Source organism: Hippoglossus stenolepis, chromosome 2 (genome assembly GCF_022539355.2).
Source record: "Hippoglossus stenolepis isolate QCI-W04-F060 chromosome 2, HSTE1.2, whole genome shotgun sequence".
Lineage (NCBI taxonomy): Eukaryota > Metazoa > Chordata > Actinopteri > Pleuronectiformes > Pleuronectidae > Hippoglossus > Hippoglossus stenolepis.
In genome coordinates this window covers 17368192-17382958 of record NC_061484.1, presented here as the reverse complement: position 1 = coordinate 17382958, position 14767 = coordinate 17368192, and the positions used below count along the sequence as shown (strand labels likewise).

Sequence of the window (14767 nt, the reverse complement as noted above, 5' to 3'; positions counted from 1 at the left end):
TCTCGCATACCAGTCACTGCACTGTCCTGTTTTTGTGTGTGTGTGTGTGTGTGTGTGTGTGTGTGTGTGTGTGTGTGTGTGTGTGTGTGTGTGTGTGTGTGTGTGTGTGTGTGTGTGTGTGTGTGTGTGTGTGTGAGAGGCAAGGGCAGGTCAGGTGAGGCTGTGTCTAAACAGGCCGTGTGCCCTGAAGCCTCATTGTACCGCAGGAGGCAGGGGTCAGCCTCCATCTCCTCCCCTCTGCTTCCTTTCTTCTTCTTTTTCTTTCCTCCTCCCTCACTTCAGCTATGATAACACCACCAACAACGTCCGGCCTCTGCCCTTCTCCTCCTCCTCCTCCCCGTCTGTCTCCTCCACATGTCTGCACGTCTGCCTCATCCTCCTCTTTGTTGAGACAAAGGGGAGCAAATTATGATTCTGCCTGCACTTTATCTTTACCTCTCACAAAAAAAAAAGAAGAGAGGATGATTTCAAATTTGCTGCGGGACGTATTTCCTCACTCTCTCAGAAGAGACTGTGTGTGTGTGTGTGTGTGTGTGTGTGTGTGTGTGTGTGTGTGTGTGTGTGTGTGTGTGTGTGTGTGTGTGTGTGTGCAGCAGGATTGGGGCTGCAGGGAACAGGGGCAGCAATATAAGACACACACACACGCACATAGCACACATCAGCATTACAATCACACACAGCTGTTTGTCTTCGGTCTTCGGAGCCAGAGAGGGATCAAGGGAGAGAAAGAAAGGGAGGGAGAGAGAGAGAGAATGAGGAAGGGAGGGAATTAGAGAGAGAGAGAGAGAGGCTGCACCACAGATTCATGATCTCCTTGAGATACGCGTGTCACTGACCCCTAATGTGGAATCACTGGAATATTCCTGCCATGCTTATGTATTCAAACTGTGAGATTCCACGACCTTTAGTGGCAAGGTCGGCCCAATCGAGAGAAGTCACTTTATTCAGAAAATACATTTCATAACAACACAATTTTGAAGGCTGACAAACAACAGTGAACAAGAAACAGAGACAGAGACAACACACTGGGACATAGTTTGAAATAAATAAATAACAGCCTTTCGGGAAGAGGCTAAAAGCTGAGATATAAGATTTAGGCAACCCATAGAAAATTCATATTCAGTTTGTCTCATTGGCCTTAAAGGGGTAGTTCACCGAAAAATGAAAATTCACTCATTATCTACTCACCACTATGCCGATGGAGGGGGGGGATTAAGTGTTTGAGTCCACAAAACATTTATAGAGTAAGGAAAACTACCAAAGACATAAGGAAACTACAGACAAAAGCCTTGATGTCACCAGATATCACCAGTCAACACCTGACCTCTCATTCTTTTTGGTTTAAATGGTCACAATGGCTAAAATAAAATAAACTTTTTTTGTACATATGAAGAGCAGCAGGAGATGGTCCAGGTTTGATGCTTTCAAGAACAGGAAAATGTCCAGAACTTGGGTATAACTGTCTTCTATTTTAACTGCTCCATTGTGTTTATTGAAACTAAAAGCAGGTGAAATTAACAATGACAAATGATAACTTTCATATCCACTGCAGTTAATCTGTGAGCTGAGAGCAGCAGAGGGCTCTGTGGTCATCAGGTGCGTGTCCATCATGGTGTCCCCAAACACCTATAAGACCTGCCTGCATCACAGCAACTACCGCATCTCCTTCTTTGTTCAGATGAGGAAACTCTAGAGTCACACGGGGTTTCCCCCCTTGGTTTTTACTTAGGAAGCTCTGTCGCCTTCCTGAGGCCAGAGGAATAAGGCATCAGGTGACCGGGACACTGCAGAGGAGAGGAGAGTCCTCTTCTTCACACATCTAACTGTTGCTGTTTGACTGACGGCCAGCTGGAAACCTGCTGCTGCCTGGAGGGGAAGCGCAGTGCGAGAGAGAGTGTGTGTGTGTGAGAGAGAGAGAGAGAGAGAGAGAGAGAGAGAGAGAGAGAGTTGTCTGGACAGACGCAGTAGCAGACGTGCCCACTCCCGTCTCTCTCTCTCTCTCTCTCTCTCTCTCTCTCTCTCTCTCTCTCTCTCTCTCTCCTTCCAGTCACACACACACACACACTCGGGAGCAGCGCTTTGACGCACCACGCAGAGTTGGATTATAGTGTTGCGCGCTGGTCTTCCACGGGGCTTTTTCCCTCTCTCACGTTGCCTGCACCCTCTCCACTCACCGGCCATTGATACATGATCGGAATCAATTGGCACATGATCGGAATCAAGTGATACATGAACGGAATCAATACCTCGCGCAGCACGGTGACCTCCGCTGAGCTTTTGGGAAACAACCGAGCGCCGCCGCTGATTCCTCGCCGGACGCGTGTTGTGAATTAATAACCAAGACAGCCTCACCTGGAGTGTGTGTGTGGACTGAAGTGTGTCTGCGAGAGAGTGTGTGCGTGTGTTTCTGTGGATCAGGTCAAGGTTTGAGGTGTTCCACCAGCACACACGCATATTTAGACGGCACACACAACAAGCGTAGCGCACACCGGGGAGATTTGCGCACCGCATGCCGGGGACATGTGGAAGTTTGCTCCGCTGTAGCGCAGCGAGAGAGCCGCTCCACCGCCTCGTCGACCTCCCCTCTCCCTGCCCAGGGGGGGACCAAACTCCCGGCTCACAGCGTTCACACGCAGAAACCCCTCCAAGGAGACCCAAATGTAAATTCAGCACGAGAAAGCTCACAAACATACGTGTGAAGCACGGAGGACAGCGAGAAGGAGGACGACATAGTTCATAGAGCCAGAGTTTGGTGAGCTCTTTCAGGGATTTTTTTTATTATTTTTAAACGCCCTTGTATTTCCTCGCTGTTTTTGTGGGTCTCATATTGGCCCCCCACTTGCCGCAGTGATGGTGGGAGCTCTGAGCCCCGTTGGCCCTGGCCGCTCCCCGGCGACTGCTCCAGGGCTGCCGCTGCTGCTGACGGCTGTCCTGGTCCTGGTGCTGTCCAGCGGAGCAGGCGGCCAGCCCTGCCCGACCCAGTGCTCCTGCACCGGCACCACAGTGGACTGTCACGGCCAAGGGCTCCGCAGCGTGCCCAGGAACATACCCCGCAACACGGAGAGACTGTGAGTAACAGAGGGGTTCGAGCTTTAAACGCGCAGTTTGGATTTTTACGCAGCCCAGGTGTCCCAACAAATAGGGAATACCTCACAGGGGAAATCAATAGAATGTGACCGATTACTTTGTGTGTGAATAATGCTGGAAAACTACTGCGCACTGATCGCAGTGGCCTCATGGTATTTTTAATTATAGACTTTATAATAAAGCTGTTTTCCGGGAGAGATTTAAGAGTGTGCGGCGTTTTCTGATAAAGTAAATATCACCACAGGCTTATTTTTGATTATAGGTTAATGAGCCTCAAATTGAAAGTGATACTGTAGCTTTTTCACTTACACATTTCGTCCTTTTAAACTGCACGTTGACACCACGAGAGGAGGATTTATTTCCCACGGAGACTACACGAGTTTTACATTTGAACTAACGTTTCCAAAACTTCACTTTACGCGCACGTTTTGGTGTCAAAGCTGCTGATGTGAAATTGAGTTTAATAAAAAAAAAAAACACCGGACTTGTGAGGACGCTGATCGCGCAGCTGAAGTTATAGGGGCACTGCTGCGGTCGTGTCGGTGGTTTCGCACTGTTGCATTAAGCACAGCCTTAGTAGACCACATCGGTTTGTCTGGAGACCAGCGAGTTAATCAAAAACGGATTTGGACAAGTGGCTCTGAGTAAAAAAAAGAGAGAGGGGGGCTGTATTTTATCAGGCAAAGACCCTTGGATGAAATTAAAATGAGTCTGTGTCGCCTATAGCGCAGCAGCCTCAGCCCCTCTGACGCACAAATGACAATTTCTGCGTTATTGGACGCACCAAGTTTCAAGAATAAAATCTCGAGATCTCGAGCTGCTCACCTGCTTTGTCCTGGGTTTATTAACATATCAATCTCGTGTACTGACAATCCCTCCTTCTCTGCTCTGTCTATAGGGATCTGAATGCAAACAACCTCACTAAGATCACAAAGACGGATTTTGCAGGACTGAGGCATCTGCGAGTGCTGTAAGTGTTTTTTGAAAATCTCATTTTATTTCCTTCTTTGTTTTCCCTCCTCACGTTCACATGTAAAAATTAAAAAAAAAACACCTTGAATTTCCATCAACTTCCCCCAACAATATACAGCAACTCGCGGAGTTTAACTGTTTGCTGGTCCTGTTGCGCATCAGGCGCATCATCCATCCATTGGGCCGCATGCTGCAGCAGCTCTGCACCGGCTCGTCGTGGGAAGCGCTGGTGGCTTCATTCACGATGCATGTGTGTCCAAACAGGGCAGCAGCGGCACCTGTTAATGCCGTCGTGTTAATCTGCCAGTGGAAGTGTCAGGAGGGGCTTATTTTAACCACAGGGCCCGGGGCCCATGTGCTGGAGTGATTAACGCGCGCTGGTCCTGGCGAGGAAGTGATGGAGGGCGAAGAGGGAAAGAGATAGCGGTCATTAGGTCTGACCACAGAGGGAGGAATGCAGGGAGAGGAGAGGAAAGGCTCGAGTAAGAACAGGTTTTTTACCTGGGATGGATCTGGGCTAAGAGATTCCCTGCACCAACACTGTGACAGGGACATTCTACTGTTTAATATGTGTGTGTGTGTGTGTGTGTGTGTGTGTGTGTGTGTGTGTGTGTGTGTGTGTGTGTGTGTGTGTGTGTGCACTATTCAGTCGCTTAAATTGAATGGCAGAGAATACACATTGTTGGAATTCCTCCAGAGATTATGCTCTTAATTGGTGGTGTGTGTGTATGTTGGTGTGTGTGTGTGTGTGTGTGTGTGTGTGTGTGTGTGTGTGTGTGTGTGTGTGTGTGTGTGTGTGTGTGTGTTGGTGTGTGTGTGTAGCCCTCATGCTGTTTCCTGTGTGCTCACGTCCACCCGAGAGAGAACCCTGTCAAACACACTCCACTATTTTCAATTAGCGCTGCAACAATTAGCTTAGTCGATTAGTTGATTTGATACAAACCCCCAAAGCAGATTCCTGGTTCCTGCAACTCAAACGCGATGACACGTGCAACATTTGGTGAAATGCATTAGGTTTTTAACTATTGGCCGGTTAGAACATCGAAATCGAAGACATCACCCTGGACTCTTGTGAGGGGCCCTTATTGATATTTTATTGACCAGAAATGATCGATCCCAAAAATAAAATCAGGAGATTGGTTGGTAATGAAAGAAACTGTAATCTGCAGCCCTGATCTAAATATATCTGTTTGTCCTGTGTGTGTGTGTGTGTGTGTGTGTGTGTGTGTGTGTGTGTGTGTGTGTGTGTGTGTGTGTGTGTGTGTGTGTGTGCTTGGCCAGCAGCCTGCTCCTGGTGGAGTTGTGCTGGTGTAAGTGAATGAGTAGTCACAGCTATGTGGTTAGAAAGCGTAAATTGGATGATAGATGAGTCGCTGTCCAACTGATGGGCCGGTTTTAAAGTCAATTCTGCTGCTCTATCGACCTGCTGCCCGTTCTCTCGCCCCTCCCTCTCTCTTGCTGTTTCAACATTCTTTCACTTTCCATCTCCGCCAATCTGTTTTTCTTCTTCTTCTTTTATCACGCCCTCCGTCACCTATCTCCTCGATCTCTCCCCCTCCCTCTCCCCTCCCATGTCAATCTCTTTGCCTCTCATGTGTCCTATCTCACTTTTCTTCACCTGCTCTTCCTCTTTTCTCTCTTATCTGAAGCCACATCCACCCGTCTTCCTCCCCCTTTCTCTGGCCTCTCACGGTCTCCACGCACAAATCACTCTGTCAGGTTCTCATGCTCTGCGTGTCTGTCTCTATCACTCTTTTTTTCCCTGTCCAATGCTCATCCTCTCACTCTCTCCTGGTGTTTCTCTTTCAGGCAGCTAATGGAGAACAAAATCTTCACCATCGAGAGAGGAGCCTTCCAGGACCTGAAGGAGCTGGAGAGACTGTGAGTAACGTTGACATGTCGCAGCAGTTGCCATTTCATCCCTTCAGGCAGGATTTCTATCCTAGAAAAAAGAAAGTTTCCATTCACTGAGGTGTTCCATGCAAACACAAACCCTTAAAAATACAGAGAGGGGTAACAAATGAAAGACAAGAACTAACAAAAAGTGTCTTAATAAGGTGTTGGAAGCTTTGCAGGAGGGATAAACACAGCTCTTCTGAGCGATATTCCCTCATTTGCCGTTTTGATGATGGTGCAGAGCACTGCTCAAAGGCCCTGACACTCTGCAATAACAGCAATCACGGATTGTATGTCATTGCATGTCACACAATCCAGGTTTATATAATCTAAGTTGAAATCTACATCAGACATCACGATATCAGTTCGGAACGTGTCACATTGAGCTTTGAAGATCTGGTGAATCGCAATAACATATGTGGTGAAAAGTGCTGGCAGGGACTTGTCTTCAGTTTCCGCTCTCGTGTTTTAAAATGCAGCAAAACTACAACAAGCTTCAACAAGGTCACGGTCCCGGTGCAGAAGTTTATGATGTTGTATCAGCAAGTGTAGATATGGACCCGTACAGACACTACGTCCGTCCTGAGAGATCCGATTACAAGTGGACAGCTCTATGCTCATATTCAGGACGTATTCGGATGCATTCAGTCCTGGACTTAAAGCGGTAATTGGATCATTCAGGACAAATTGTAATGCAGGCTGTCTTTATTGTCTTTCAATCAGTCATCAGTTTACATGACTAAAGTGTCGTCTAGGATTCATTATTTTGAACTGAGGGTGAACTATTTCACCACATTTCTTTCACGATTGTCCAACATTTGCCTAGAATCTCCCGAAATCATACAAAAAACTGATCCGAAACACTTTTCCTACAGGTATTAAATCATTTTCACCCATCGTGCCTTCGTGCCTTATGGACGAATTTGATGTTTTTCTGCACACAATGTTCAGACTTTTCCTTTTAATTTGTCACCATCGTTAAAAACCGACTGTCAGGATGTGAGTCTGTCGACGTTTCGGTCCAAGAGAAACTGAGTGACTGAGTCATAAAGCTACGAGGCTCTGAGAAGCGGCCAGAGGTTGTTACGGCGCTGGCCTGGAATCACTGGTATTCAGCATCCAACCCTGAGGCAGTTATGGCATAATTAAGTCTCAGTCGTCTGAGAGGGTCGGTGCAAGACAGAAGGGGGATGTGGACCCCTGACTGCTCATATGTCCTTTGTGTCAACTGTCAACTTTGCTTCATGTGTAATCAGCCCATATATTCATGTGTGTATGTGGCTTGACTGTCGGCCAATGACACACTGGTATGCAGCCGACTGTGACTGAGTCTGACGAGGTTTACAGACAAGCTTTTAATTAAAGACACATAAAAATCCTCACTGCTTACACACGCACACATCGACATAAACAAAGACTAGAGATATCCACCTACACAACATACACACATGTACATACATCGGTAAATCAAATAAAGCAGGATAATCTTTTTAATAGTTGCTTTGGGTAAAATCCTCAGGAGTCTTGGAGATAAAAAGGATGATATATCATAATTCCCCGGCTGCTCTTGTCTTGGTGGTGTCGTGCCTGCTGCTGCTGTCTGCCGCACTATAACCGCTCTTTGTTGACGGAGAGGGACGATCTGTGGAACCTCTACAGGGAATCTGCTGGTGTTTCTCATGAAACCAACACTGAGTTTTGTCCAGCTCAGCAGTTCTGGGAATTCCTGCCCAGAGCTGTGGACAAAGAGGGCAATATTTCACTGCTTATGGCTTCGACAGTAAACTTGTACTGATGACCCTCTGAACAAAGAGATGGCAGTAAAGACCTCTCCCATGTAAAACAGGCTTCTCATACTTGCACTTGTATTGAAAAGTAGTCTTAGACATTTACTGTCAGACTACAAGAGCTGTTTAGTCGTCTCTTTTGCTCCTTTTTGTCTCCGATGGCGACAAACACCTTTGACAGCGGCTAACTTTCTGACACAACATGGCTGTTTTCTGTTGTCCTCGCAAGGGTTTTCCAACGATAATTCATCGTCTCTGGCGTGGCATGTTCACAAACACAAAGATGAAGTCAGTCATCAATGCCCCCCTGCAGCCGCAGAACAAAGGCCCATCTCCGGAGTCTGGAGTCTGGGGGCTCATTTCAAAGGCCTCCGTCCTCTGGGGGGCTGGAAGGGTCCTGCTGGGCACCGCTGCCCAGAGGAGAGGACCCTAAGCTGGGCTGACAGATCCACAGTGACTGCCCCCCGCAGGGGTGGAAAACGGTTCCCCTTCTTATCCCCCTTTTTTTTGCGACAGGCCCTGCAGCGATGGGCAGGGCAGGGTCAGGTGTGGGGCAGGAGCTGGGGGGTATGGAGGAGGGGGTGGGTAGTCAAAGGAGGTGTGGAGGAGATAGGCGCGCCACAACACACACGTGCACATGCATAAACACATGCATGGGTATGGATAAACTCATGCATGCGCATTCACTTACGCAAGGCTGCTCTGACAGGACTGGTTTTATCTGGATTTTGCCCCCCTCACACCCACTCACGCCTTCCGCCTTTCTTTCATTCATACCTCCAGCCTCTCCTCATGTTTTTCTCCCATACCCACACCCATCTCGTTCTCTCTCTGTGTCCCGTTCATACAGGAATGTGATACATTCTTCACCCTTCTCCCTGTGGCTGCAGAACAGGAAAGAGAGGATCTCCTGATCCTCTTATCCTTCTCTCACATTTGACTGGTTTATAGCCTCTATCCAATTCAAAGCCAGTGAGATTGAAGGAGATAAGAGCCGCAGAGATGCCGAGAGAAAGAAAACAGTAATTACAGGCATTGAGACGATAATTTCAGAGAACAGCGGTGAGATAAAGCCTCAGATAATTAGCCTGTAATTGAGTGATCACAATGCCAAAGATCATTTTAATAGCGATGAATAATAGTAAAACTGCTTACAGGTAGAGGGATGGGTCTATCAGCAGTGATTACAAGGTAGATAATTAAGTCTCAAACCAAGTGATCATGTTATAATGCGTGGACAATATGAATAGCAAAAGATAATTGTAACAGAGATCCCAGATAGCAGGATATGGATTTCAAAGGAAAGCCCTGGATTAGTACTTGATTAGCTCTAAAGCCTGTTGAGTGATAACATTGTTCTCTCTGATCATTTCAGGGCAAAGTTTCAATCATTTTCTTTCTTTTTTTTAAATGTTATTTTTTATTGAGCAGCAGAGCTTGAAATTATCTGCACTGTGAAGACACACAAAAAGCCATTTTCACTTCAGCGGTTCTGTCTACAGAAGTCATTTGTGATAGATTGTCCCTGGTCCTTGACCCTGTCAGTGCTGCGCTCTGCAGCAGCCAACGTTAGCTGTGTAGGTGCTACACAACAGTCAGCTCAAAGTTTGAAGGAAAAGCTTTCCAGTAGCTCCTGAAGTTTAGGTGATAGCAGAGGAATTTGCACAGGTCAGGTGAGAAGACTGGATTTCTGCATTGCTGTGTTTTAGGGGAGAGGTGGTATCTGTCATTACTGTTTGAATAACAGGTCAGATTAGAGTAAACATGTGGTGGATGATGGGCTGTGGTTCAATTTGTATACACAAGCTGTGAACCAAATACAGGACAAGATACACACACACACACACATATGGTCTGTGTGAAGTGGTTTTCTTAGTTAAATGGAAAACCCTGGGTCATGAAAACATCCTCATGGTTTGAGTCATAACTATGGTAACAGTATCACTATTGTCGGTCTGTGTGTGTGTGTGTGACAGATTGTTTGTGCAAAAAAGGTGTATTATGGCAGCAGTGTCCTCTGGGGAGTAATTGCTTTTTGAGGTGGTTTGTTGTTTCCTTCCCAGCCAGAGCCTGCAGGCCTGTAGTACTGCACATCTACAAGGCTCCTGGGTGTGAGGGCTGTGTGTGTGTGTGTGAGAGTGTGTGTGTTTTTAATTTGTGTGGTTGTGCACGTGTGGAAGTGTGTACGAAGATCTGGCACACTGTACGTGTTTGTTGGAATGTGTTTGTGCGCGTGCTGTGTGTGTACTGTGTGGTTTGCTGCCCCGTAGCATCTGTTTATGACTGCAGGGATTATCACCACGCTGCAGTGTGACATTCGCTTGTTGGACTGACACTCACACCTCAGACCACTGGCTCTTCAGTTTTCCTTCACTTTCAGCCATGAGACTCTGACTAATGAGACTGTGGGAGTACTCCGAGGCTGTTTACAGTATTTGCATATGCACACACACACACTTACAAATACACACATAAACAAGGTTTTAAAAGATGCATTCCATCAACTCCAGGAACAAACCACAACAGACGACTGCAGGTTCTTTGAGTAAGAAGCTGTCAATGACTTTTATATGTATTTTGATATATATTATAGTTGTCTTCAGTAAATCTACAAAGAAATCTTGAATATTGAAACTTCAGTCACTTAACAAATCAGAATCAGAGTTCCCCTCTGACGGTGCCACTGTCATCTCACTGTGTTTTACATTTTGTTGCCTTATGGATGTTGAGGTGTTGGAAGATAATTTCCTGTAAACAAACGCAAAATAATGTGTCCTTGAGATCCAGTAAATGCACTTTGCTGCATCTTTTGGTGCGTTACCAACACCTTTTGATAACTGGAGTGGTGTGAAACCATTGACTGGATTGTGTATCGCATCAGCCACGTGCATGTGCATGTGTGCGTGAGCAAACTAAATGAAAGTTTACACATAAAAACAAAGGTGGTCAAATTTCTGTAAAGTCCGTATTATAGGTTTTGGGAATATTGGACAAAACAAACACTTGGGACGTCACCTTAGGCCATTTATTTTATTTTATTTAAAAAGTTTTTTTTTTTAAAGAGACATACAATACAAGATACAAGAGAGTTGCATATCAATAATCCAATGCAATGCATCACAGCAAGATAAGATAAGATGTACCTTTATTGATCCTCTGTAGAGGAAATACTAATTACACACAGCAGCACAAAAGAGTAGCAGTGAAAGGGGAGCTACATATTAATAAGAAAAAGAATACGAATAGTAAAAGAATCTAAAAGACTATATACAAAATTACAGAAATACCATCTACACTAGCAACAGATCATTGCCCGTCTCTATACACATAAGACACAAGAATTAGACTACAAATTGCTTGATTAATAGATTTATTAATGATAAATCTTATTCCTAGTTAAAGCTTTCATCGTAGCCAACAGGTTGAGTCAGGGACTTGTTATGAACTGGATTATTTGCAGTTAGTTAATATTGATGATATTCGCACATGATGAATGACTCAAAATTACAATACTTAATGAAATTTGTGATTGTGAACAGAGTCAAAGGAATGCAATGTGCCGTTTGTAATTTCTAGGCCTGATACACCATCTCTCCTGTGTTGACTTTGATTAGGGACCTAAAAGCAGCACGATATGATGTTTAATGTGATAACCCCACTGCTGCTACACTTATCAAATTCATAAATTGCTTTTAAAAGCAGAGGAAGCAGACTGGTCTGGATCTTTACTTCATTATCTCAGTCTCCTAGTCTGACAGCATGGCATCTATTTTGAGAGGATGAGATCATACCCCCCCTCTGTCCTCCTTTCCTCCTCCCCACCTCTAGCACCAGTCCATGCACCCTCCCAGTGGAGGTCTAACCCACTAACGGGTGCTCATGGCTGGGCAAGACCTGCAGTGGGAGTGGGCCTCTCTCTGCGGGACCACGTGGGGCTCTTAGCCGCCTGAGCCGACTCTAACGGAAGAGCGGTGAATAATTCAGAAACTTCAGTTCTGCGGGACGTTAAATATTTAAGTGGCCTCTGATGTAACTGTGGAGTGTAAATGTGTGTGCCGGGGCTCGAGCACATTCATATATTTGTGCACTTGTGGGAGGAAGGTGGACAAAGAGGTGTTGACGTTATTTAAGGAGAGTCCACCGCGGCTTTAGTGATGCAAAAAGAGACGGAAGATGAGGGTGAAGAGGGGAAAGTCATTGAGAGATTTAAAGAGAGGATATCAGGGTTTTGAATGGAGTTATGTTGTTTGAGCAGAATGTGTTGTATTTCTGGGATTTATGTGTAAATCATTCAGAAAGTATCGGGGCTTTGCGGGTTTTTTTTATCACTTTAAAGTCACCCCTCCACTTTTTCCTCTTCGTTCTCCCTTTCATCATTCATCTCCTGTCGCAGCCAGCACAGCAATTCTGTTGTGACTGTCAAAGTGTGTGTGTGTGTGTGTGTGTGTATGTGTGTGGGTGCGCTTGTTTATAGGGTTCAAGTATTACTCACCTTTGGGGACCTAAATGTGTTTACACTGTCACATTATGCAAACTTGTCCTCATAATATAAATAATTAAAGTTTTAATGTGAGGACATATTTTGAGGTTAGGGTAGGGTTAGGGTAAAGTTTAGTTTAGGTCAGATCAGGTTAAAAATGCAGCACTCTGGATGAGTGGTACAGGGGCATGGGCATGGGGCCCTCGACGAAATGCATATTAAAAAACTTTAAATGATTCTTTATGAAGCAAAATATAGTCAATTGAGAGATAAAAATTTGGGGGATGTAAAAATAAAAATAAAAACTTTTAAACAAATAGTACGACTCTAAATGTAGGTCTATATAATGTCCTCCGAAGTCTTGGGGACAAGGCTCTGTGTGTGTGTGTGTGTGTGTGTGTGTGTGTGTGTGTGTGTGTGTGCGTGTGGTCCATATAAACATTTGGGGAGACCTAAATCTGTTTACACATCACATTATAGGGACATTTCTTCCTTATGAGTAAAAAAAATGCAAGTCCCAATAACGTAAATCATTAGATTTTAAGGTGAAGACATGTTTTAAGGTTAGGTTTAGGTTAGATTTAGGTTAAGGTTAAGCAAGTATGGTTAAGGTTTGAGTAAGTCTCCAGGAAATCAATGTGAATCAATGCAATGCCCTCTGAAGTCATGCTGACATGACTGTGTGTGTGTGTGTGTGTTTGTGTGTGTATGCGTGTGTGTGCATGTGTGTGTCGGGGTTAAACTGTTTCAGCAGCCTGTCCCTCATTGTGTCACTCTCTCCTCTGACTCACATCAAGGCATCACCACACACACACCACACACACACCGACACACACCGACACACACCGACACACAAACCTCTTCACTCCACTCAACCAGGGTTAAATGATCGCACCCAGATTATTAAACTCACCCGAGTTCTCTCAACTCCTCTGTTTGTCTCCGTGTGTGTGTCTGTGTGTGTGTGTGTGTGTGTGTGTGTGTGTGTGAGATGACGGGTTGTTGTGAGTTCTTCTGCTGTGAGGGCCTTGTTTACTCAGTGGGGTCCTTTTCACACATTCGGTAGCCCGGCCAGACTGCCTGTTTGTTTTTCCCACATCGTCTCCTCTCCTCCGCCTTTGTGGTAAAAAAAAAAAAAAAGGTCCCCCCCCTACCCTCCATCCGAACCCCTTCTCTTCTCTCCTTTCTCCCCGCCTTCCCTTCGTCCTTCTCTAACTCACTGTTTGTCTGGCAGCCCTTAAATCAGGGGTAACCCGGAGTCTGTTTTTGAGAATCTTTCCATGAACATGTGTGTGTGTGTGTTTTGTTCTAAAAGTTTCTCCATCAATCTCCTTGTTTTTTCAAGCGTCCTCGAAATAAACCGAGTTGTATTACAATGTAAACAGCGTAATATAATTTGATATGCTCATCAGGAAATACAAATCTGACTTTAAAAAGATAATTACACATATATCTAACCGCTCTGCCCATACTGTCTGGAAGGAGCTAGGTAGAGTTTGTTTTCTAATTTACGCCGTGTTTTTTCAGGCGCCTGAATCGGAATAATCTGGCCATCTTTCCCGAGCTGCTTTTCCTGGGAACGACGAAGCTCTACAGACTGTAAGTCCTCTTTTCTCTTTTCTGTGATTACACACACATATATATATATATATATATACACACATTTCTGATGTGATCGGCTGAACAAAGGCACTGCAATGAAGGCTTGAGGTCGTTCAGATGAATTGTTGGTACATGCAGTGGTGTGTTTGTGTGCACAGCATATTGACCATGACTTTAACTACAAGCTGAAATATTTTACAAACGTATGTTTGTGTCAGCGATGCAGCCGTGGTGTTTCACTCGGGTGAAGGAGTGAGAGAAGAGATTTTACATGGCCCTCTCCGTGGAAGCCAGTTCAGTAGCTAATGGAGATTAGCACTCGAACAGCTGCTGCCCACTGGGAGTGTGTCCGCATGTGTGTGTGAGTGTGTGTTCATGTGAGTGAGTCTGAGAGGATGGAGAGGAGAAAGCCATGAACACGACAGACCAAGCAGTGAAACCTATAGAAACAGGTTTCTCTCCTGAACTTAGACTCTGTGTCTTTCACATGCAGAACATCATTTTTGTGACTGAACCTAAATGTCCCAGTTCTCATTCAAACCAATGAGCAGCTGTTTATTGTTGTCAAGCACCTTCCACCCCGTCACTGTCCGTCTGCATGGTCGCCTGTGCTGTAAACCGAGCTGTGGATTTCCAGCACTGCAGGGCTGGGCTGCGACGCTGCTGAAACTGTGGGAACTAACTTCCCGTCATGGTCATTTGTGGTCTCGGGGAATAATTATGGTTCCATATATTTATACGTGTGGCTGAATATATTTATCTAAAACAATATTGAAATGCTCAGATGCTTCACAGAGTGTGTGAAAGTTGTTTATGTTCTGCGGCTTCTACGGCGGTTGGCTGGGCTTGACCTGTCGTGTCTGAGGGTGTGCGTCTGCATGTGCGTAAGTGTTTCTGAGAGCAAGAGTGTGTGTGTGTGTGTGTGAGAGAGAGAGAAAGAGAG

General features: G+C 45.4%; 1 protein-coding gene across 16 annotated transcripts in view; it reads left to right on the top strand.

Moving 5' to 3' along the window:
• The first annotated feature begins 2008 nt into the window (after window positions 1-2008).
• Window positions 2009-14767, top strand: part of slit2 (slit homolog 2 (Drosophila)) — an 88707-nt gene continuing 75948 nt past the window's right edge. For 5 of the 16 annotated variants that reach the window (XM_035174817.2, XM_035174865.2, XM_035174839.2 and 2 more), the window contains exons 1-4: window positions 2012-3068; window positions 3986-4057; window positions 5869-5940; window positions 13750-13821. In XM_035174817.2, the coding sequence (XP_035030708.1) occupies window positions 2851-3068; window positions 3986-4057; window positions 5869-5940; window positions 13750-13821 (434 nt within the window). In that variant the 5' untranslated portion in view covers window positions 2012-2850. Of the gene's footprint in view, window positions 3069-3985; window positions 4058-5868; window positions 5941-13749; window positions 13822-14767 lie in introns of all 16 variants that reach the window. The other 11 variants (XM_035174882.2, XM_035174874.2, XM_035174854.2 and 8 more) reach the window with 6 other exon arrangements.